Source organism: Alligator mississippiensis, chromosome 5 (genome assembly GCF_030867095.1).
Source record: "Alligator mississippiensis isolate rAllMis1 chromosome 5, rAllMis1, whole genome shotgun sequence".
Taxonomy (NCBI): Eukaryota; Metazoa; Chordata; order Crocodylia; family Alligatoridae; genus Alligator; species Alligator mississippiensis.
The window spans coordinates 69,063,439-69,085,553 of NC_081828.1; the positions used below are offsets into that span (position 1 = coordinate 69,063,439).

Sequence of the window (22,115 nt, forward strand, 5' to 3'; positions counted from 1 at the left end):
GCCCCCCTGCCAGTTGCCTAAGAGGGGAGTGTGGCCTGTCAGGGGGTGCACCGGCACTCTCAGGGGGTGCACATGCACCTCTGTGCACTCCTTACATGTTGCTCATGGGCACCAGTCACCCATGCTTCGTCACATTGTTAACTCATGTTCATCTTTGAGTCAACTATGATGCCAAGACCCCTTTCTGATTCTGTGTTGCTGGACGGGGCTGGTCTCTAGATGACCTCCTGAGGCCCCTTCCAGCCTTCATTTCCTATAAGTCCTCGATCCTAACTAACTCCCTGCCCTCCGGCTGAAGCAGGGGTTATGTAACGCTGCCATCCACTCCACCCATCAGATCTGGAGCTGCAAATGCGGAGCCCTGCGGTGCATTAGGGAGGTTTTTTATTACAAAAGGAAGAACCACCTCTTGCAATCAGGTTTCTCAGCCGGGATTCAAGCCCGCCTTCGCCAGCCGCGGGGCGGCGGAAGGGAAAGAGCAGCAGCAGATCCTAACTCTCTCGGGCGAGCTCCACCCGTGTCCTCCTCGAGCGGCGGAAAGACCCCGCCTGACCCGGCCGCGCCTCGCGGCTGCACAGCACTCGGGCGCCCCCCCGCGGCTGGGAGACAAGGCGGGTCGAGGCGAGGCGAGGCTAGGCGGGGCAGGACACTCCCAGGCCGCGGCCGCGGCCGCGCGCTGTAGCCGCGCTCTCTCCGTTTCCCTCGCTCGCATCCTGCGCCCGCGGCCTCGCCATGCTGCGGCTCCTCCGCGGCGCGGTGCTCCCCGCAGCCGCCTGCCAGGAAGGCGGCGGCGGCGGCGGCGAGAGCCGCTACGAGAAACTGTTCAAGAAGCTGGACGCCAATGCGGACGGCAGGGTGGACATCGCAGAGCTGCAGACCGGCCTCAGCGCCATGGGCATCCCCCTGGGCAAGGCTGCCGAGGAGGTGGGTGCTGGTCCCGGCCCCGGCCCGCCGCTGGCGCCCTTGCCCCGGGCTCTGCGGGCGGCGCCCGCTTCCTCCCTCGGCCCAGGCCTCCCCGGGCAGGAGTAGGGCGCGAGCGGGGCCCCCCCGTCTCGCGTGTGACAGGAAGGGCCGGCTCCTCCTCCCCTCTGCGCTGGCTCTGCTCCGCGGCGGGAAAGCCCGGCCTGACAGGGTGGCAGGGCCATCACTCAGACCCCCGTGGCAGTTCTTGCTGGGAAGTGCCAGGATTGAGTTGTTGTAGAAATATTATTATTATTATCATCGTTATTATTATATAATTTTTATATTATTATAATAATATCATTATAAACAGGGACCACCCGAGCAGAGTGTGGGGCCCGGGGCAAATCAGCCTGTGTGGGGTCCTGTCCCCGGATGCAAGGAACTTGGCAGTGGATTTGGTGGTGGGTGGGGGGGTGATGAGTGGCTGGACATGCCAGAATCAGTAGTGGATTTGGCAGATTCAGTGGTGGGGGGTGGTAAGCAGTTGGACGTGCCAGATTTGGCAGTGGATTGAGCTGCGGGGTGCTGAGCGGCCGGATGTGACGGCAGCATAGAGTCACTGGGCCACTCCACCTGGCTCTGCGGGGGCCCCCAAAGCACAGGGCCCAGGGCAGCCCTGATTCGTGCCCCCAGGGACGGCCCCAGTTATAAATGGCTCCATGTTTCAGCAAGATCTGTTGCTGGTGACAGGGAAGCTCACCTAGATCCAGTTCAGGACTGCAGCCTGTGTTACCAGGTCTTTAAGTTGACTGCTATAACTACACCCCAGGCCTGAAGAAGGGCCCTTTGTGCCCCCAAAGCTTGTCCAGTGTCTCTCCCAACTCTACGGTTTGTCCAACAAAAGATGTCACAAAAAGCCTTTGCTTCTGGTATGTTTTCTGGACTGTCAGAACTGCAGCAGTGCTCCAGTGCTGCAGCTGCTGTCATTCATAAGTAATCTCCATAAAACAGTTAAATAAAGTATCCTGAATAAAACCATGATTAATAGGCCAGCAGTTGGTATTCTGTGCGGTTGTGGTGTGGTTTACCTCCTGGTATGTCATCCCTTGTATTTCACCAGCTGTTGCTGCATGGTATATGATAGGACAGTCCAGAGCTGTCATCACAGAGACTGAACTTCTAGATTTGGCTCTTACTTCAAATTAGCACAATCCGATTCAGTGTTGTCTAACTTTATGTGGCTGGGGGCTGCATGCCATGCAGGCTGAGCTGCATGCCAGGGTGAGCTGCATCAGTGCAAGCCATGGGTCACTCTGGCTGCACACTGTAAGGGCGCCCCCTACTGCACAATACCACGTGGGTGTCCAGGCCCCCACCCTTAGCTCCCCAGCCATGCTGTGTGGGCATCCTGGGCCAGGGGCTCCCTCAGCCCCACACCGTGCTACCCTACCCAGTAGCAGAAGCTGGAGGAGGAAGAGTGAATCTGGAGACCCTGGCTGTTGCTGGTGTGATGGGGAAAGCAGTGGCTGGGTAGGAGCCCAGAGCCCACAAATTAACCCCTTGTAATTAATGTGGGCATGGGCTTCTTGTGGCCCATAGACTGCCAGTGGAAGAGCCTGGATCTAAATCATGTTGGTGAAACTTCCTCTTGCGCAGGAGATAAGAGAATGCTGTGCACTTTGCTCTGTAGTCTGCATGTCAGTGGGTTGTAACACCTGTGCTGTCTAGCAAATAAATGCAAATCAAAATGATTGTCTTTGTCCTTGGCCCAGGAAGTGACAGACATGCACTGGTGGAATCGGAGTTCTTTTTTTTTCACTTTAATGACTAAAGAACTTGTTTGTGGACGCATTGCATAATTAAACACAGAACTCATATTTGCGGTGTGATATGGTGGTCTTATTAACCATTGTTCTTGCAGGCTTTTTAGTGTTAGTGATATAATTTCATTGAGGAATGTAAGTTACACTATGTTACAGTAATAGCCCTAACTCTCAGTAGATGAAAGGGAACATAGCTGCATTGAGTTTCAGCTGCTGAGTTACAGCAGCCAAAACTATTCCTTACCTATTTTTCATCAGTGCCTGAATGTGAAAAAGCCTATCATGCATAACTCCTTATGGCAAGATGACTTGGAATTAGGTGGTAGATTTGGCCCAATGTTTGGCATTTGATTAGATCTCGTTGTTACTGAAGCTGGTGGTGTTGGTGTTAGGTTAATCGTAAAAGTTTACATTTGCCTTTTATCTTGAAGTAAATTTGGAAAGTCAGCACAATCAAATCTGAAGTTAGTTTGGCAAGATGGAAGGCTCTAGCTACACTCACAAGGAAGATGCAATGTGTATTTTGGATTTTTCCTTAACAGCCCATAGTGCAGCATCAGACGTTTCTCTCATTTGCCTGATATGGAACAGTTTTAAAAAATATTAGCAATGCCATAAGTTTATGATTAGATTTCCACTTATGCAAATGTATCTGTATGTGCATCCTGCAAGGGGAATAGGAGACAGGGGGTGCATCTAAACATGAGCTTTGTTGTGGAGTTGACTAACTGGCTCTGCAGTAAAGCATTACCTTCTAGATGTGTGCTTGTAACTTGCCATGCCTGTTCTGAGCTCCCCGCTTAGGTTTTTCTAGCTTCCCAGAGCTAACCGTGGTCTTGCAGTCAGACAGTTTGGCCCTGGCACCAGTTACCAAGACCACTGATGCTTCTCTGCTGCCACGTCTTTGGAATTTTAGTCTTGGGAATGCTGTTAATCCCGGCTCAGCGGTATCTTGCTAGGTCTGCTTGTTAGCACGAGGACATTGGGGCTCCACCTCCCTTACACCCTGCCTAGTGCCAACCCGTTGTTACTCTGATGTTGCATGGATGCAGTTTTTTTTTTACCAGTCGTCACTCTTGTCTTGTCCTGTGGGTCTGCCACTGTCTTTGCTCCACTCTCTGTGGCTGGACCTCCACGTCACCTCTCCAGGAAGGTGAACTGACTCCTCTGAGTCAGTTTGGAGGGGGCATCTCCTTGTTTTGAGGCTGCCACCAGTCATCCCTGCTGGGATCTCTTGTCTCAGCTCTAGCCTTCCCGTGGCTGCTGGGGACTTCCTTCCAGTCCCCTTGTTGGACTGGAGCGTGGGGCTTTTAGCTGTGCCCCGCCACCCCTGCTGGCAAATCGGCGTTGCCACAAGCTTACAAAGCACGCCCATGCCGGTGCTGGCTTTTTTTTTTTTTTTTCAGGCGTTCCAACCCCTGTTGGCTGTGGCTTGGGATGCTGCCGTGCTGCCAGTAAGTCCTGTGGTGTGATGAATCTGCCGCCACCATGCTCCTGTGGCTCGGCAGTGCACATGGGGCAAGGAAACAGCTGCTTTTGCAGCTGCTAATCTCTCCTGGCCCTGTGTGTGTGTGGGGACCTACCCACTGCTCCCTGTCAGCCCTGAGCTCCTCCTGGCTGCTGCAGACAACCAGAGCAGGGTAACCCAACCTGTATTGGGGTGCTCCCATTGGGAGCAGATTTCATCCCAACAGGGAGCATGTGTAGAAAGCTTATTGCACAATATTTTACTGTGCAGTAAGCCTTTATAGCATTAATAGCACATCTGGATATATTCACTGCTCAGAATCAGTGTTTCAGTAGAACTATTGTAGGGTATTTCATGGTTGTACATAAATTAGCCATTGTACAACTACAGAATAATATGAATGGAGTGTAATAGGGATGCAGACTCAAGTTTTGCCTGGACGTTTGGGGACCTTGGGCCTGATATAGAGTGACATAGTTTTAATGATACTATGTTAATTTATGCATCCTGGACATCTGGCTTTTTGTGCATATTCTTTCTCCAACAGTCTTACTCCTGTTCTACATCAGACCTCTTTTTTCAGTTTTCATCTTTCATTGCTAATTGAAGGGAAGAAAATCTAGTAAGCTGCAGTAATGAAATATTGAAAGATGCTTGTGTGCAAGTATAATGATCAGGAGAAATCTTAGAAGTGAGGGCGCTCTCCTAAAATCACCATTGCAAAGCATAAATGTGTTCTGGATTTTTAAGTTGTATTGGGGGGATAGTACAGTTTATTTGGTCAACTACATGCAATTTCAAACTGACAATTCTCACGAGTGAGGAACTTTGGTCCCACCACGCATGCTCATTGTTAAACCTGCTATACTGGTTTGATAACTGTAATAAACTTTGCCTTTTAGTTAATGGAGAGGGTGGGAGTCTCCAGCTTTTGTGATGATTTGTGGAGACAGTTTTCCCACTTAGGGCATCAGTCAGCAACCTATTTAGGCTGTGGGCTGAAATGACCCAGTCAGATCAGACATGGGCAAGCAGGCATAAAGATCCAGCCACTGTCACTGACTTTCCCAGCAGTGGCACAAGGAAAGCATGCATGGCTTTTTCCTACGGCAGCATTGGAAAAGTGCCTGCCACTGCTGTTTTCTCACCATGGCAGGAATCACCACCAAAGGCCCCTGCCACCAAATGCTGTGCAAACCTCATGTCTGCAGGTCAGATCAAATGGCTCTTTGGGTCAAATCCAGCTTGCAGGCTGTAGGTTGCCAGCCCCTGACCTAAGGCATTGAAAGCCCTGGCAGACAAAGCACGAAAGGTAGTTCTGTTTGATAATTTGCTTAAAGCAGATAAACCAGTGCAGAGACCAGGAGCATCTGCCAAATCCTGCTCGTTTCCATCAATATGAATTGAGAGTTAAAAATCACTGAAGTCAACAATTACTCTGCACTTGGATGTTGCTAAGAGGAGAAATTGATCATGTCTCTTTAGATACTAAAATAAAACCAAGCTATGTATGTGGGTGGGTGAGAAATCTTTGGATGTACTGAAATTTCTGCATGTTGGCTCATTTTTATTTATAGTCTATTCATAGTGTAAATGACAAAATGACTTCTGTCTATCACAACAGAGCGTTAGAAAGGCTAAGTACTTAACTCTCTTCCAGCTGCTTGCTTATGTATAGCTACTCTGTGGGTGTGTCTACATGTTACTGTGCAGTCATTTAGTACTTGCGAAATTATTTAAAAGATCTAGTTTGAAATTTAAAAAAAAAACACAGCACAAACCTAAATGAGACCTACAATTTGCTTGTAGTGTAGTAGAAACAACATTAAGAATAGGGCTTGAAATGAAGTAAGGTGGTAGGAAGGGACAATTTTGCTCTACTTAGACTCAGGAAATGGTACATAAAACAGGGTTCATAAAGCCTGTTCATAAAGATTACTCAGTAACTGCCATTATTGTGCAGTCCTGATGGCACACAGGTCGTTTCTGACCCTACTGCAAAGTAGTATTGGTGTCACAGTTCATGCCTGCTGACACTGTATCTCCGTAGCGATGAGCTACATCACCATAGCTTGTTGCTGTGGCGATGTAGTGTCTCATGTAGACGTGCCGTGTTTTGTGTACCATTTCCTGAGTCTTAAGTAAAGCAAAAATGTCCCTTCCTGTGACCTTATTTCATTTCAAACCCTATTCTTGATGCTGTTTCTGCCACAACTATGAGCAAATTGTAGGTCTCACATAAGTTTGTGCTGTTTTTTAAAAAACGCTTTCAAAAGAGGTCTTTAAAATGATATTTTATGGGAAAACTGCTTCTTGAAATAGCATTTTTGTAGCAAAATTAGAATTGAAATGATCGTGCTCTGTATGTATGGCTACACAAGCACATACTTGCAGAGTTCTTCAGTATGTGGATGACAGGAATGCTGCTGAGTAAAGATACTTAACAAAGTTATCAAACTCTTTCAACTCCTATTCATACCCAGGGGAGATCCTCCTCCCATCCCCCAATGTCCCTCCCACATCTGGACACCCTTTCTCTTACAGAGGTCTGTGGCTGTCCCCCAAAACACACAACTCCCCCTCTCCCAACAAACTCAACATTACATCATAAAGAAACATAAATAGAAATAACAGGAAGACCCTCTGTCCTTCGTGAAGTACAACACAGAAGGTGCCTTTAAGCATCGCCCTTTGGTAACATCTGCCCAGAGATGCCTATAAGCTCTGCAGGGATAAGGACCTGGCTAGCCTGAAGACCCTCAGGTCTAGTGGCCAATATGGTGCCCAGCAGGAAGGGGGCAGGGGAGGGAGGCTTGCTGGCTCTGTAGGGCTCTGCAGCAAGTAGTGTGGCCATGTCTAACTTCTAGATACTTGGTTACTGAGTAAAATCCATGGGTGATTCACATTCCTGATGCATAGTATGAACAAAGACAACTGGGAATGACAAGTGCCTTCTCTCTCAGGCCTAAAGCACCTAAATCTGGTCTGCAGAGAAAGGTATATCTCAGATTGAGATTAACAGTCTGGAGTTCTGGTTTCTCTCGCTGCTCCAAGGGCTGCAAGGTGATTAGGACACTGTTTTAAGAAGTGAGATATGGGCCTGAATTCCTTTGAACTAAGCAAGGCATTGAGTGCAGGCATCCAACATTCTGGTTGACTAATCTAACAACTGAATTACTATATAAGTGAGACAGTACCTCCTTTTCTGGCTAGGTTTTTGAATAAAAGTGGATATGAGTCTGTATTATGTGTGCAGCTCACTACTGTATGTGTGTTGAGAATATCCCACTAGGTGGGGCCTGTCTGGGGAAGGGTTAAATTTGAGGATATCAAAAGGGTTTAGGCATAACTTAGGCACTGAGCTGTTCAGCCCTGACAGCATAGTGCAGGGGTTGTCACCTGGGGTACTTGGGAAGGCCGTAGGGCAGGGGTTTTCAATCTTTTATGATTGGTGTACCCCTGGCAGCTGGTCAAGAAGCAGGGAGCCCCCCGGCCTTGGTCAGTGGGGGTGGGGGTGGGTCCCCTGGTGGCTGATTAATGAGTGGCAAGGGGGCGAAACCAGAAGTGCCACCGGCAAAACTGATAGTGCCCCTACTTATCTGCATCGCTGCCATGTACCCCCCCGGGGCCTTCCCAAGACAAACCCTGCTCTAGGGGGTATATGTGGGTGGGTGGGGATGGAGTGTTGCCACCCACCACCCCATGCCACTGCCTCCCAGGAGCCGGGTTGGGGTGAGGTGAGGGCAGCGGCGCCCCTCTATGAGCCTCACAGGCACCCCCGGCCGGTTGGACGTGGGGCGGGTGGGGGGAGTTTGTATGCAGCGGCGGCTGCTGCTGCCATCCACCACCCCATGCTGCCGCCTCTCTGTCTAACTGCGCGCCACCCCTGTCCCCTCTCCCCCCCCACCCACTCCGTGTCTGCCTGCCAGGGGTACACTTATTAAAAAAGGTTGAACACTGATGACGTAGTGCATACTTCAGGCAAAATTTTTGATGCATAGAGAATATTAACGGTGAAAACAAAGGTGCCTAAGTAGCTAGGCAGGTGTTCTGAAGACTTATTTGGCTAAATTCTCAGGTCAGGTCAGTCCTGAGGCTGTTGCCATTGTTGGGGCACCTTAGAAGCTGCAACAACCTTCCTCCACGCCAATGAGGTTAGTTAGGTGGCTTTGCATTACTGGTGATTTTTTGGGCAGAGTAGCCTGGTGGCCAGGTATGCATGGCTATTGGCTCCCAGGAAGCTCATCTACCCTTTGACAGGTCTTGTTTTTAGTCCTGCTAGGTGTCCACACCCCCTCCTCACCCAGGCAATCCCAGGCAGTGGTGCAGGTTTAGTCGTTGACAACTCAACCAATGGGACAGGCTATACTGGTTTATATGGTACCAGATAGCAGACCAAGAGAAGTCTGGCCTAACAGGTGCCTAAATTCTACTTTATTCTTAAGAAAGGATGACATCTCATACTTGGTGGTGTATATTGACAAAGTGTGTTGCTCTTTTATCAGTTGCCCATTCATTCTGTGTACTGTGGCCTATGTAACTTGTTTTCTTAAGCCTTATATAAAAGTTCTGGTCTATTTCAGGGTAACAGACTAATGATGTGCTCTTGTGTTTCCCATAGACTTGTCCAGCTTTATTAATGCTTAATCTGAATAAACATTTTGGCAAGTGAAATAACTCAGTAGTTATATCAAAATGTATACACACAACAATTAAAAATGGACACATTTTCCTCATTAAAGAAAGAATTTCCCATAAATCAAACTACTAAACTTTTAGTCTACTTGTCCTACATCCTGTTGGTTTAGAACAGACAAAAGTTGACTCCTTAAAACCTGAGAGAGCATTTCTTATGGGCTTTTGGAATGGTCCTGGTTATAATTTGAAGTACATGCTACTAGTCAGAATTGAAGCAGAGGCACAGCTAACATTACAAATTTGCCCCAAAGCCGCAAAGACTGAACAAGCTGAACAAAAGTAAGTAACAAAATGTAGTCTGGCTATAGTATCAAATGGCTCTATAAGAGCATTCTTCTAATATTATAAAAGTCTAAGTCTGTCTGTCTGTTTGTAATGCTTTATTCGTGCTCTGATTGGCTGACAGAACCAGCCAATCAGAGTGCTCCAAGTGTGGGGCAGCACCGCCATGATTCTGAAGCTGTTTTGAGGACTGGACAGAGGGTGGGGAAGTTGAGCCCAGCAGTGTTGGCCTTGGCTCTCCCACCCTGGTTCCTGCAAGCGGCGCCGAGGATCAGACGGGGGCTGGGGAAGCCTTGGCTCCCCCACCCTGGTCCTTGCAAGAGGCAGAATAGCGGCAGCATGGGGCGTTATGTGGCGGCACTCCATCCCAGCCCCCTCCCCTGTGCGCTCCCCCCCCATCATTTTTGATGGGCAATTGGCTAGTTGTTATTATTATAACACTTTACAGTTAGTTTGCATTGTAGAATTATAGGAAGCAAGAAGAAAATAGATACTGGGTCCAGATTCTTTGCTGATCATCACTGTGACTGTTGCTCTTGTCCTTTTCTGACCTCAGAATACACTGAAAGTCTCTTAGTCTAGAGCAGTGAAGGGCCAAACTTTTTGGCAGCATGCCACAAATTAACCCTTCCAGTTACCACTTTGATCCCTTTCCCTTTCCCAGTCTTCTGCTCAGCTTTCTGCTCCCTACCTGATCTGCTGCTTTGCTGTCTTCTCCCTGCTCTGTTTGTCTGCCACTGTATTGCCTGTCCCCTCCCCAGTCTGTCACATGACACACACACACATTCCCCTTTTGGCACCTGTGCTGTGGGTTGGCCATCCCTGGTTTCCATTCACTTCTGTAGTACTTTTAAAATATTCTGTCACTTATTGATCCTGATGATAAAGCTGTAGAAAATGGACAAGAAATTTCAAGGACAGCTGTACATTCAAGTTATAGTATATTGCAATAGCCTCAAGTTAGTGGTGAGATGTCATGACGCTGTCACTAGAACTTAAGCATTTCAGTTGATTGTCTTTGTTAAAATGACTTATGTAATATCAAAATATAATGGCTCTGATTCCCTTTTATACTATGGGCTTTCTTTGCTGCAAAACTGGTCTGAAGGGAATTAGCATAAATAGAAGTCAGGTGCAATGACACTTAGCTGTCAGCCAATGCTGCGTTACCCTTTTGGCAGTAATTGACTTAATTAATGTAAATTGATTTTGCTTTGCATGTTGGCAATAAACTAGAAGCCTACATCTCAAGCTTCGGTTCAAAATATTTTATTTCTAGATCCCAAAATATTGTAAAGCCTTGAATTTTGTTATAGCATCTTATGTGCACAAACAGTGAGTTCAGAATGCTTTGAAGCAAATTTATATAAAATTCTGCAGCCATCTTTCTGAGAGCATGTTGTGCTGTTAATATACAGAATATTAGCAAGACACAGTTATACAGTATTGTGTATACTAATGAAACTTGCTAAGGATATTCCTAGCCAAGAAAAGCATTTTCATCCTTTTTCATCCTTTTTTTTTTTTAGTTTCTGAACTGGAAGAAAACCTTCCACACCACCTTCCAATATCTGCTATACAAACTAAAAACAAAATTAACATGGGTTAATTTAGGTGTCGAAATAACTTTCAGTGGAGTATTGGTTGAACTGTCAAAATGCTCATCCTAGATCTTTGTTTTATGAATCTGAGATGTACACTTAATTCTAATGAAACAGTGTGTTTTGATTATTTTTGCTTAGTTTGTTGTGTTTTTAATGCATTGTATATGATGTAGCAAATTAATGTGTGTTCCAATAAGGATACTTGTTTTTGCTTCAATCTTAAACTGACTGATATAGTGCTAGGTGACTTGCATATTAGGAAAGCTTATAGTTTCTTTTGAGCTGGAGAAAAATGTGTTGTGTTATATGTGATAATGTACCTTCTTCACCCCCCTTTTCAAAATTCCTAGTTCTTTCTGTCCATGGTTGAGCCTGAGTCTCCATGAAAAAGATTACTTTATCAGATTCACTTAAGACACTTTAAACATCTAAGAAATAACACTCTTAATAATAAGTTAATAGTAGTGGTGGTGGTGGTGATGATGATAGTGACTACTGTGGTGCCCCCCCCCCCCTCCCCCCCCAAGTAGTGTCCAGTCAAAAGGCCAGGATTTTTTGTAAGAATGTTATCAGGGATTATAATTCTTTCTTCTTGTCTAATTTGCAGCAACACAAATTAGCTAAAATGGACATCATTTCAGGAAATCCTTAACCACATATTTAAGTGCATTGCTGAATCATGGTTTTGTAATGGCATGAAAAAATCCAATCCAGTGAAAATCTGTTGACTTTATTAAGACAAGTGTTTTAAGAAGGAGATGTTTCTGTGGTAGGCTTCCTATTCAATAGAAAGGTCAATTTGCCAAATATATGCGGAGCCAAAATACATGTGCAGCTGTAGTTAAGTGGTTTATTTATAAGACAGTTTGTATCTCCCATTCTGTGCTGCTTTTGTAAAGACTCCATTACTAGGAATATAGGTGGGTGAAACAAAGACCCTTGGTACTGTAAAGAGGGTGAGGTTTAAGGTGACATACTGTATGAAGTGCTGTCCATGGTGGCCTGGAATGCATTTGTTATTAGTGCAATTCCTTTATACAATAGCTCTGTAAGCATCCTCTGTTGTGGATACGGATATTGCCTTTGATGGTAGAAGAGGCTCTTTGTACAACTTACATGATAGGAAAGAAAATAATAAAAAATACAAGAGACATTTAGGAAATCCTTTTTGTGGGGTCTGGATATATGACTGGTGCGATGCCTTGTAGTGACGCATAGATTGACTCAGGTACTGGAAAAGCTCACCATGTTAGTGTACTGTAGTGCTGTGCCACAGCTAATTATCCCTGATGAGAAGCAGATTACAGTAACCCATATGAAACTCTCTTTCTAACTGGGGTTTGTGAAGCAGAGTATTCTGGGTTTAACTATTTCAAAATTGGGGGTCGGGCAATTTAATCACAAGATGCTGTAAGTGTGTGTAGTTCTTTACAGATATAAATAGAAAGACAAGATATCAAAGTTAGATTTGGTATAAGAAAGTGGACATCCAGGGAAGACACTAGAGTTGCTTTTACTGCTGCTAGGGCTGAATTTGGCAGCCTAGGAAGCTTGCAGTCTAATAACTGTTAGAAAAATCTACAGAGTTAGGGTGCTGTGATAGGGGTAGTAGTATGTGATAGGAGTGGGTGAGCAGGGCACCAGCCCTGGGTGCCCACTTAGAGGAGGTGTCAGCAGCCCTGTGTCATAACTGTAACAGCAGCAGTAACCACTCACCACCATCGTACTCTGGTGCTTGGCCCCTTCGCACCCAAGCAGGGCTTAACCCAGGGCTATGTCCCCTGCACCACTGCCAGGGTTTTGCCCAGGATGTAAAACTTGCTAGTTACACCTCTGGACAGGGAATTCAATAAGCATTTTTTTTCTCTAGGTACAATCCAGCAATTCAGGGAATGGAATGGCAGGTCAATACATAAGATCTGTCTGGCATTAACAGGTCACATGAACATTTCTGGTTGCAACTAGATATTATGCTGTCCTCTTTGAAGTGCTTGCCCCTCTCCCCCATCTATAAGTGAAACTCTGCACTTTATTAGCTATAGCCATAGTTTACAGAATAATTGAGTCACTAATTGTACTAATTAAGTCTTTAAATGCTATTCCCTTCTACTTATTATCTTCTCTCCATGAAAAGGCAGGAAGTTAGGAACACCCAGAAACCTCTAAGTGAATTCTGACTTTTTAACCATTTTATAAAATTCCACTAGTCAGTTAAAATAACATTGTAATGACTTTGTGATTAAGCTGATTAGTTTGGTTTTATAACCTTCCTTCTCAGTTTTGGGAGCAGTAAAAAAGAAAACACCTGAGTCTGATAAAGCTGGAAAAACTTAATAATATCAACATTGAAATTGCTGATATAGTTATAACATTTTCAGAAATTCAAAAGAAAATATACATTTAATTGTAAAATATCTTTTGTCCTCATCTATTCCCTATTCCCCATCATATTGAAGATGTGAATGTATAGAAGTTATAACTGCTCCATAAAGTAAAGGTACATAATATTTAGGGTTTAAGAGAGTCTGTTTGCAACTTTTTCTCTTTGGCAATGAGCATCTTGGTTTATTTATGAACAGCAAAAACCTTAGTGATGGGTGTAACTGAGAATATTGGAGAGAAGCTAAATATTGCAGTGTCATTCCTACCACTTCTCTGTTTATCCTTAAAAAAAATAAAGGATCTTAAGTGCTACATTCCCCCTACAACCTCTCAGGCATGTTTGCCTCATTCTGCTAGATTCAGAAAATAGTTGGCTTTTTTATTAAAAGAAAAGGAGCAGAACAATAGCTCTGTTAAAAAGCCATTACTGTACTTAGATAGTCCAATACATGTCAAACCAGGGTATTCCAATCAGATGTGGAGGGTTTTAGCATTAAAAGATAATACTACTGTTTTTTGGCATTGTGGAGTTTGGCGCTCTCAACTAGTTATCATTACCAGTGCTCTGTGTGTAGGTGTGTGTGTGTAATGTGTTATCTTTATTGCTTGGGTTTAAAGTTTTCAGATACCAAGACATTAAATGACACACCTTGGAGAAATATTTTTTTTCTATTGCTGTAGGAGCTCAAGGAGGGTGTGGCAATTCCTTAGCAAGTCTGGGCAGGAAATGCAGTGCTTGCTCTCCAGGCAGGTCAGGCCATCAGCCTAATACCATGCCTCCCCCTATGCTGTGGCTGCAAGCCAGGTCTTTGCCCTTTCATTGTCTGGCTCTGAGCAACAGCCAAGGGGCCATGTACTGTAATTCATTTAATTCCCTCTTGTGGGGAATGGTGGAGAGCAGGGAACAGGAAGATAAACAGAAAGCTCTGTGGCACATATGCTTAAATAGTCATGTATCCAGGTTGTAGCTGTATTGGTTTAGAGGCAAAGGGAATCACAACTTGTGGCAGAGGTGATATCTTTTATTAGACCAACTAGATGTTTGCAAAAACATTTTTTTTATTTGCAAACTTTCAGGCACAGGCACCTTTCATCAGGCGTAGGAGATTGCAAGGATTGTAAAAGTTTTCCTGGGTAGAAATGAAAAATGTTTAAATAGGACACTGGAAAAATGCTGGAGTCAAGGGATTTCTTGAGGTGATCTTGGGAGGGCATGTCTTAGACAAGCTGTTCTCAGCCTTTTTAGATTCAGGGCACCTTCTATAACTTTTTAAAATTTAGCATCACCCCAGTTGAGAACTGCTTACCAGTTGAGACAGCAGAACAATGGTTTTCAACTGGGGTCCTGCTGCCACTGTGGCAGCCAGGTGAAACTGCTCCGTGCGCCTTGTACACAGCCAGATAACCCTAATATAATCAGGAGCAACTGCGCTTGCCACAGCCCTTGTGGGTCCAGCTCTGCCATGCTTCTTCTGGTAAGAGGTGTGTGACAGTTCCACCTGCCCTGCTTGCTTCTTTTTTGGGAAGAGCATGGGGGGTTGGACTGGGAAGGTTTGTAGCAGTCTGGGGTCTCCTGCCTGCTTTCGGTTTATCTGGTGATAACCCTAATGCAGGAAGGAGCATGCACTCATGCTTGAAGCCCTTCCTAATCTGACAGTGCAAGAGGCCTGTGTGGCAGATCTCCGGGGTAGGTGTCTGCACCACCCCTGCTGGGAGTCTATTCCAGAGCCTGGTCACACGAACTGTGAAGTTTTCCTTATATCCAGTATGAAACCTTCTTCTAGGAGTTTATGACCATTGCTCCTGGTTTTCCCCTGGGGTTCTTTGGTGAATAGTTGTTTGCCTGGCCCCTGATGCTCACCCTTGATATATTTGTAAGCTGCCACCAAATCCCCCACCCCCTGAAGTCTTCTCTTTTCTAGGCTGAAACAGTACCATATCTGTTAGCCGTTCCACATATGGCTTGCTCTTCAGGCCTCTAATCATATACCTCCTCTGCTCGCACTTGTAGGGAGGCAGTTAGACGGGCCAAAGCTACCATGGAGCTGAGGATGGCATCCCAAGTAAAGGATAACAAAAAATTGTTTTTTAGATATATAGGGAGTAAAAGGAAGGCCCAGGGTGGAATAGGACCCCTATGAAATGGGCAGAAGCAATTGGTGACGGAGAGGGGGGACAAGGCTGAACTCCTCAACGAGTTCTTTACCTCTGTGTTCCTATGTGAGGGGCAGGACAAGGCTCTCACTGGGATTGTAGAGAGACAGCAGCAGGACACCAGACTACCAAGCGTAGACCTTGAGATGGTGCAAGGGTCACTTGGAGGAACTAGATGCCTTTAAGTCGGCAGGCCTGGATGAGCTTCATCCGAGGGTACTGAAGGCACTGGCTGACGTCATTGCACAGCCACTGGCGGGAATATTTGAACGCTCGTGGCGCACAGGCCAGGTCCCAGAGGACTGGAAAAGGGCCAATGTGGTTCCCATTTTCAAGAAGAGGAGGAAGGAGGGCCCAGGCAACTATAGGCCAGTCAGTCTCACCTCCATCCTAGACAAAGTCTTTGAAAAAATTATCAAGGCTCACATTTGTGAGAGCCCGGCAGGAAAAATTATGCTGAGGGGAAACCAGCACGGGTTCGTAGCAGGTAGATCATGCCTGACTAATCTAGCCTCTTTTTATGACCAGGTTACAAAACACCTGGACGCAGGAGTAGGGGTTGATGTCGTATACTTAGACTTCAGGAAGGCCTTCGATACAGTATCCCATACCATACTGGTGAACAAGTTAAGAGGCTGTGACTTGGATGACTACACGGTCCGGTGGGTGGCGAATTGGCTAGAGGGTCGCGCCCAGAGAGTCATAATGGATGGGTCGGTATCAACCTGGAAGGGTGTGGGCAGTGGGGTCCTGCAGGGCTCGGTCCTTGGACCGATACTCTTCAATATCTTCATCAGCGACTTTGACAAGGGAGTGAAGTGTACTCTGTCCAAGTTTGCAGATGACACAAAACTGTGGGGAGAAGTGGACACGCCGGAGGGCAGGGAACAACTACAAGCAGACCTAGATAGGTTGGACATATGGGCAGAAAACAACAGAATGCAATTCAACAAGGAGAAATGCAAAGTGCTGCACCTAGGGAGGAAAAATGTCCAGCACACCTACTGCCTAGGAAATGACCTGCTTGGTGGAATGGAAGCGGAAAGGGATCTTGGAGTCCTAGTGGACTCCAAGATGAACATGAGTCAGCAGTGTGATGAAGCCATCAGAAAAGCTAATGGTACTTTATTGTGCATCAGCAGATGCATGACGAACAGATCCAAGGAGGTGATACTTCCCCTCTATCGGGCACTGGTCAGACCGCAGTGGGAATACTGCGTGCAGTTTTGGGTGCCACACTTCAAGAGGGATGTGGATAACCTGGAGAGGGTCCAGAGAAGGGCCACTCGTATGGTTAAGGGCTTGCAGGCCAAGCCCTATGAGGAGAGACTGGGGCACCTGGACCTCTTCAGCCTCTGCAAGAGAAGGTTGAGAGGCGACCTTGTGGCTGCCTATAAGTTCATCACGGGGGCACAGAAGGGAATTGGTGAGGTTTTATTCACCAAGGCGCCCCCGGGGGTTACAAGAAATAATGGCCACAAGCTAGCAGAGAGCAGATTTAGACTAGATATTAGGAAGAACTTCTTCACGGTTAGAGTGGCCAAGGTCTGGAACAGGCTCCCAAGGGAGGTGGTGCTCTCCCCTACCCTGGGGGTCTTCAAGAGGAGGTTAGATAAGCATCTAGCTGGGGTCATCTGAACCCAGCACTCTTTCCTGTCTATGCAGGGGGTTGGACTTGATGATCTATTGAGGTCCCTTCCGACCCTAGCATCTATGAATCATATGAGTGGCTCTTCTCTGGACTCTCTCAAGCTTCTCCATATCGTTCTTGAAGTGGTCAAGGCTGACCAGGACTTTGTAAAATTGTGTGCGTCACTTTCTCATTACTTCAGTTTTCAAATAAAACAATTGGGTGTTTTCTTTTGGGGTTTTTTTGTCCCCCTCTGCCTCCCCTCCTTCCTTCCTCCTATTTCTCCACTAATTGCAATCTCTCCATACTCTACAAGGAATCTTTGGCTGATATCCTTTTGAGCAGTAGAAATTCTCCTATTGGCAGTTAGCTCACTGGGGCTATGAGCCAGAACAAAGTCTTGCTTATACTCCTGTAAGTCTTTCTGTGGAATGCAGACAGGAGTAGCAGCACAGGTTTCCCTTGCTTTATGCTGTACATGCGTTCCTGGAAAATGGCACATAACTCAAATTCGCATAAAGGGAACCCACTTTACAATGTAACCGATAGGGATACGTTCCAAGACCTCGACTGTACTGACCCCCAGACCTATTTTTACCACTTTTACAAGACAATTTTGGTACTCGCCAGACAGTACACACAAGCACAGGGCACTATCATAATGGGGATGGGAACTACAGAAACACATGTCGCAGACAATGAGCGAGGCACACAGATCCCCACAGAGGAGACTATATTTTGGTATGCATCACTCCCACAGTGCACCGCACAAAGCAGCTGACTGAGGACTCCCACCACACCAATTGCATAGGGGTGTATTTACCTTGTATATAATGAATTTTTGGTATAAACGTGAATTCATTGCATAAGAGTACAGAACCTGCATAAAGTGAGGGAAACCTGTATGTCACAACCCAGTGATTTTGGTGCCTCGGCACGATGGAATTTTCCCGCCACATGAGAGCCTCTTGCACAGCAAAAGTTTTCTGCTGCAACAGAAAACCCCAGTGCAAGAGAGTTCCCGCCATTTGAATGCAAATTTGTGTCCCGCTATTGGCCAGTTCTAAATTATTCCTATGTGGCGGCTAGTAATCGGCTTGCTAGCCGTTTAAAATTTCGTGCGACTTCCGCCCAAGTCGGAGAACTTTGAGCACGCTGCAGAGTGCCTCTAAAGAGATCTGACTTGCGGCTGAGCTGATCGATAGACTGATCACCTATCGATTCTTCTCCCCGTCGCCTAGCGCAATCCTCAACGTACCCTTTCCCCGCCGGCTTAATTTGTGGACGGATTAGCTGGCCTGAGCCTTGCCAGCTGGAGCAACTCACATAGTTGTTCAAGTGACCGGACCACCTGCGTCATGGCTACAAGTGGCGTAAGTAAAGTTTTTGCAACCAATAAGCTGTGTCTGCCTCTCCATTCACCAGCCCGCCCAAACGACCGAGTGATTTTTGAATCATCTTGAGTCGGCTCCGGCCATCTGAGACACTGTATAGTAGCAACTTACTGTATTTATTCAATTATAAGAGAACCCCCCCAATAATAAGTTGCGATATATGGATAATTGACAAATTTGTTATAATTTTGCAGGTATAGAATTTAATTATTGGAGGTTTGCTTTGAATTTGTCCCCTTCCCACTGCTACAGCAGGGAAAATGAATTTGGAGGGGTCAGGTAGTCCCTTTGCCCCCTGCTCCCCCCCCCCGCCCCCAACTTCTTCCCCTATAGCTCTTTCCCTCTCTTGTTCGTGTCAGACCTAGTTGAGCACATGGAAATCTGAAAACTCTGGCTTTGAAATAAACATGTCTGTAGTCATTTATGTATTGGTAAATTACTGAGTACCCATAGACTTAGTTTATCCAGAATTGATGCATGTTACCTTTTTTTGAAATTGTTGCAAGTTTTAGCACAGGTACTCCATAAACACACTCTTAAGCAGAGCTTTTGTACTGACCTATATATAGTACAAACTGGGCGCATCTATACAAGATGCTATGTTGCTACGGTGACATTGTGTTGGCAGACACGAACTGTGACACTGCTGCTACTGTGCAGTAGCAATGAGCTACTGTGCAGTAGTGTCAAAAATGACCCATGCAGCACTGGGATGGTGCAGTAAGAACTGTGCAGTCAAGCGCATATGTGGACACACCCACTATGTATGATATTAGTCCAAAGCCAAAGGGCTCATGATTTATCCTATAGTGCATTGGCCTGGGCCCCAGCAGAGTCAACAGAATTTGAAGCCATGGTGATGACCCCAAAGCTCAGCATTGGTCAGTATGTGTGTGTGTACTCCAGATTCCCCCCTCCTCCTCCCCACCCCACAGCCATGTGTTAATTAGTCCCCACTCATGACTGGAGCTGGGTGATCTTGTCACAAGTTCTGGGATCCTCCAAAAATTTACATATAGATGAGATGCAGGGCAAAATAGTCTGGCTCCACCACATGGAGGTAGGGGCCACTCAAATCATATGCAACAGTCAGAGAGAAGGGGTGACAGAGGGATTCTGGGTAAACTGTTTGGGGCCCCATTTGGTGATGTTTGCCAGACATTTAAGGCTGGTGAAACAGGATCCTTGGAAATGGGAAAGAAAGGAACAGGTTAGCTGTGGGAGTGAAGAGAAATAAAAATGTATTCAGAGTAGTAGCTCACTCTGACTTGAAAAGGAGTAATCGCCGAGGGGTCTGGCAAGTTCACAACTAGGACTAGCAATGTAGACTATCAGTTGTTTAGCAGAGATGCTGTATTAGAGGCACTAAGCATTTTCAGTTATAAATTATATCAATATGTTCAAACAATTCTTGCTTTTTTTGAGAGATTTCAAGTGAGGTGCTTGAAATACTGCAGATTAAGGGAAGCATTCTGTTCTCTGATCAGTATTCTAACCACAGTGCATTTCTCATTCAGTGTTCTATCTCATTAAGAGCTCTGCATGTCAAAGGAGAGCAGAATACAGAAGTTGATATTTGCTCGAAAGGGCTGAGAGTAGAGTGTCACTGTAACTTCTCTGCTCCAAGTGATTAGCATGCTGCAACTCCCCATTTATCACTTCTCCAGACACAAACATGGCAAGGTGTTCTGACGCTTCAGTGATTAATGTAGAATAAACGCTGCTTAGAAAGTTAGGTCACAACTTGAATATCTGTTCTTCTCTCAAGCGTGTACTCCCAGAGTGTGACTAGGTTAACAGCAGAAATTCATAGGAAGGTAGGGGCTGGAAAGGAAGGACCTTATGAGGTCCCAACCTCCTTACAGGTATATCGTTTACACGCCCTATTTCTACCTCATTGTTAATTTTTTATCTAGAATTATGTGAAAGGATATTTTATCCCAATGTTCCTCTTTACAGTTTCCAATTAACATAGCATTCCTGGTAAGAAATGGGATGAAAACAGTATTTTCCTATTCACTCTGGGTGGGGTGTGGTGTAGTGTAGCTATGAGTGGAAATTGTTAAGAAAAAAGTGTTACCTTCTGAAACTCTGCCCTTTTGAGATACCAGTGTAGATGACTTCAGAGCTGCATATTATGAAGCACTTTTCTTCTATGCAGTGTTTGAGCACTGAAAAGACCAACTGTGCTGTCATTCACATTGTCATCATTAACTTTCATAATTAATAACTCATTTAGATGGATAGCATAGATATAGCTGTATTGGCTACACTAGGTTCACATTCTGAAAGTTTTCTTTGCAATACAAAAGCTTAGAGAATTTAGGTTTAAATTTGGCCTTTTCCTGGTTTGCTTTGTTTTGCTTTCAAATGAATGTATCCTGGAGTGCAGGATGGCAGCCCCCAGAAGAGTAATGGTTTGGACCCTAATATATATTTTTTGGGTTAAAGGGGTTACTTATGCTAAATAATAAAGTTCTGGAATTGGGACCATATCGGTTTAAGTAAGCACTCAGCATGTGCCTAAATCTTAGAACTTGAGCACAACTATAAAGTCAATAGAAAATATTTTCCTGAACTGGGATCAAAATTTGTTAATTTTGACCTACACTGTGCCATGCTGTTGTATGGCATAATTTGGAAAGGAGTATTCAAATGCATTAATATTTATTATACTAATTTTTATTGAATTATTTTTCTCCAACAGAAAATTTTTCAAGCTGGAGACACTAATCAGGATGGACAGCTAGACTTTGAAGAATTTATGCAATATCTTAAAGACCATGAGAAAAAAATGAAACTAGCATTTAAGAGTCTGGACAAAAACAATGATGGTATGTCTTGATTTTCCCTCTTCCCCCACCTTTTCCTAGTGTTCAAAATGCTTTTTGAATGAAAAGATACATTTTTGTTCAGTACATATACTGAACTAAATGTACAGAATACAACATGTGAACATGAAACCTGTACTTGCTTCCTTTTTGATGTCAGTGGGATAAGGAGAACTTAATCATTTTACTATCCACCTTGGAGTCACAGACTAAAAAATATTAAAGACTATAAAATTATTATGTTCTCCTTTATTTACAGGCTTAGAGTAAGCTACCCTGAGGATCCTTGCTCCATAGCTGGAGTAGCTGTGAGGAAATCTCTAACTAGAAAATATTTTTCTCAGTCTTTGATAGAAATTGACTAACTAGATATTTGTATCCCTCATTCCTATTGCATGTTAGTGACGTCCTTATGTATAGGGACCTACATGAATCAAGGACTCAGGTGGCCAATTTCACGGCCCAATTTTGTGGGACTGCCCAACATTTTCATGGGTTTATTGTGGCAGCCCCCCATGCCGCCGATTGGTCAAGGGGCTCTGGTGGCTCCCACCCCTCACTGCTGGTTGCCAAGAGGCCTGTCCATCATGTGGCCTTGTCCCTTGCTGCTGATTGGCCAAGACAGCTGTCTATTTTGCTGCCCTGCCCCTTGTTGCTGATTGGCAAAGATGGATGGGGCTGTGTGATGGGCAGCCCTCTCAGGCAATCAGCAGTTGGCACTCCACCTGCCACTCCCCATCTTGGCTGCTCCTCTTTGTGCCAGTGGCTTCCCCCACCCCCAGTGGGTTGGAAGGCCAAGCCACAGTGGCCACGAGGACTGTTGGCTCCCACTGTGGGGGGGTGAGCAATGACTGAGTTTGCAAAATGCCCATTTCCACAAAATCGCAAATTGAATAGGTCCTTATTTATGTATTATAGTGACTTAGCAGAGATAATGAAATTATAC

The 22,115-nt window shown here is 45.5% G+C and overlaps 1 protein-coding gene across 1 annotated transcript in view; it reads left to right on the forward strand.

Moving 5' to 3' along the window:
• Positions 1–461: 461 nt before the first annotated feature.
• Positions 462–22,115, forward strand: part of SLC25A24 (solute carrier family 25 member 24) — a 38,129-nt gene continuing 16,475 nt past the window's right edge. Inside the window, exons 1-2 of the mRNA XM_006270418.4 lie at positions 462–924; positions 21,046–21,172. Of these exons, the coding sequence (XP_006270480.1) occupies positions 733–924; positions 21,046–21,172 (319 nt within the window). The 5' untranslated portion in view covers positions 462–732. The remainder of the gene's footprint in view (positions 925–21,045; positions 21,173–22,115) is intronic.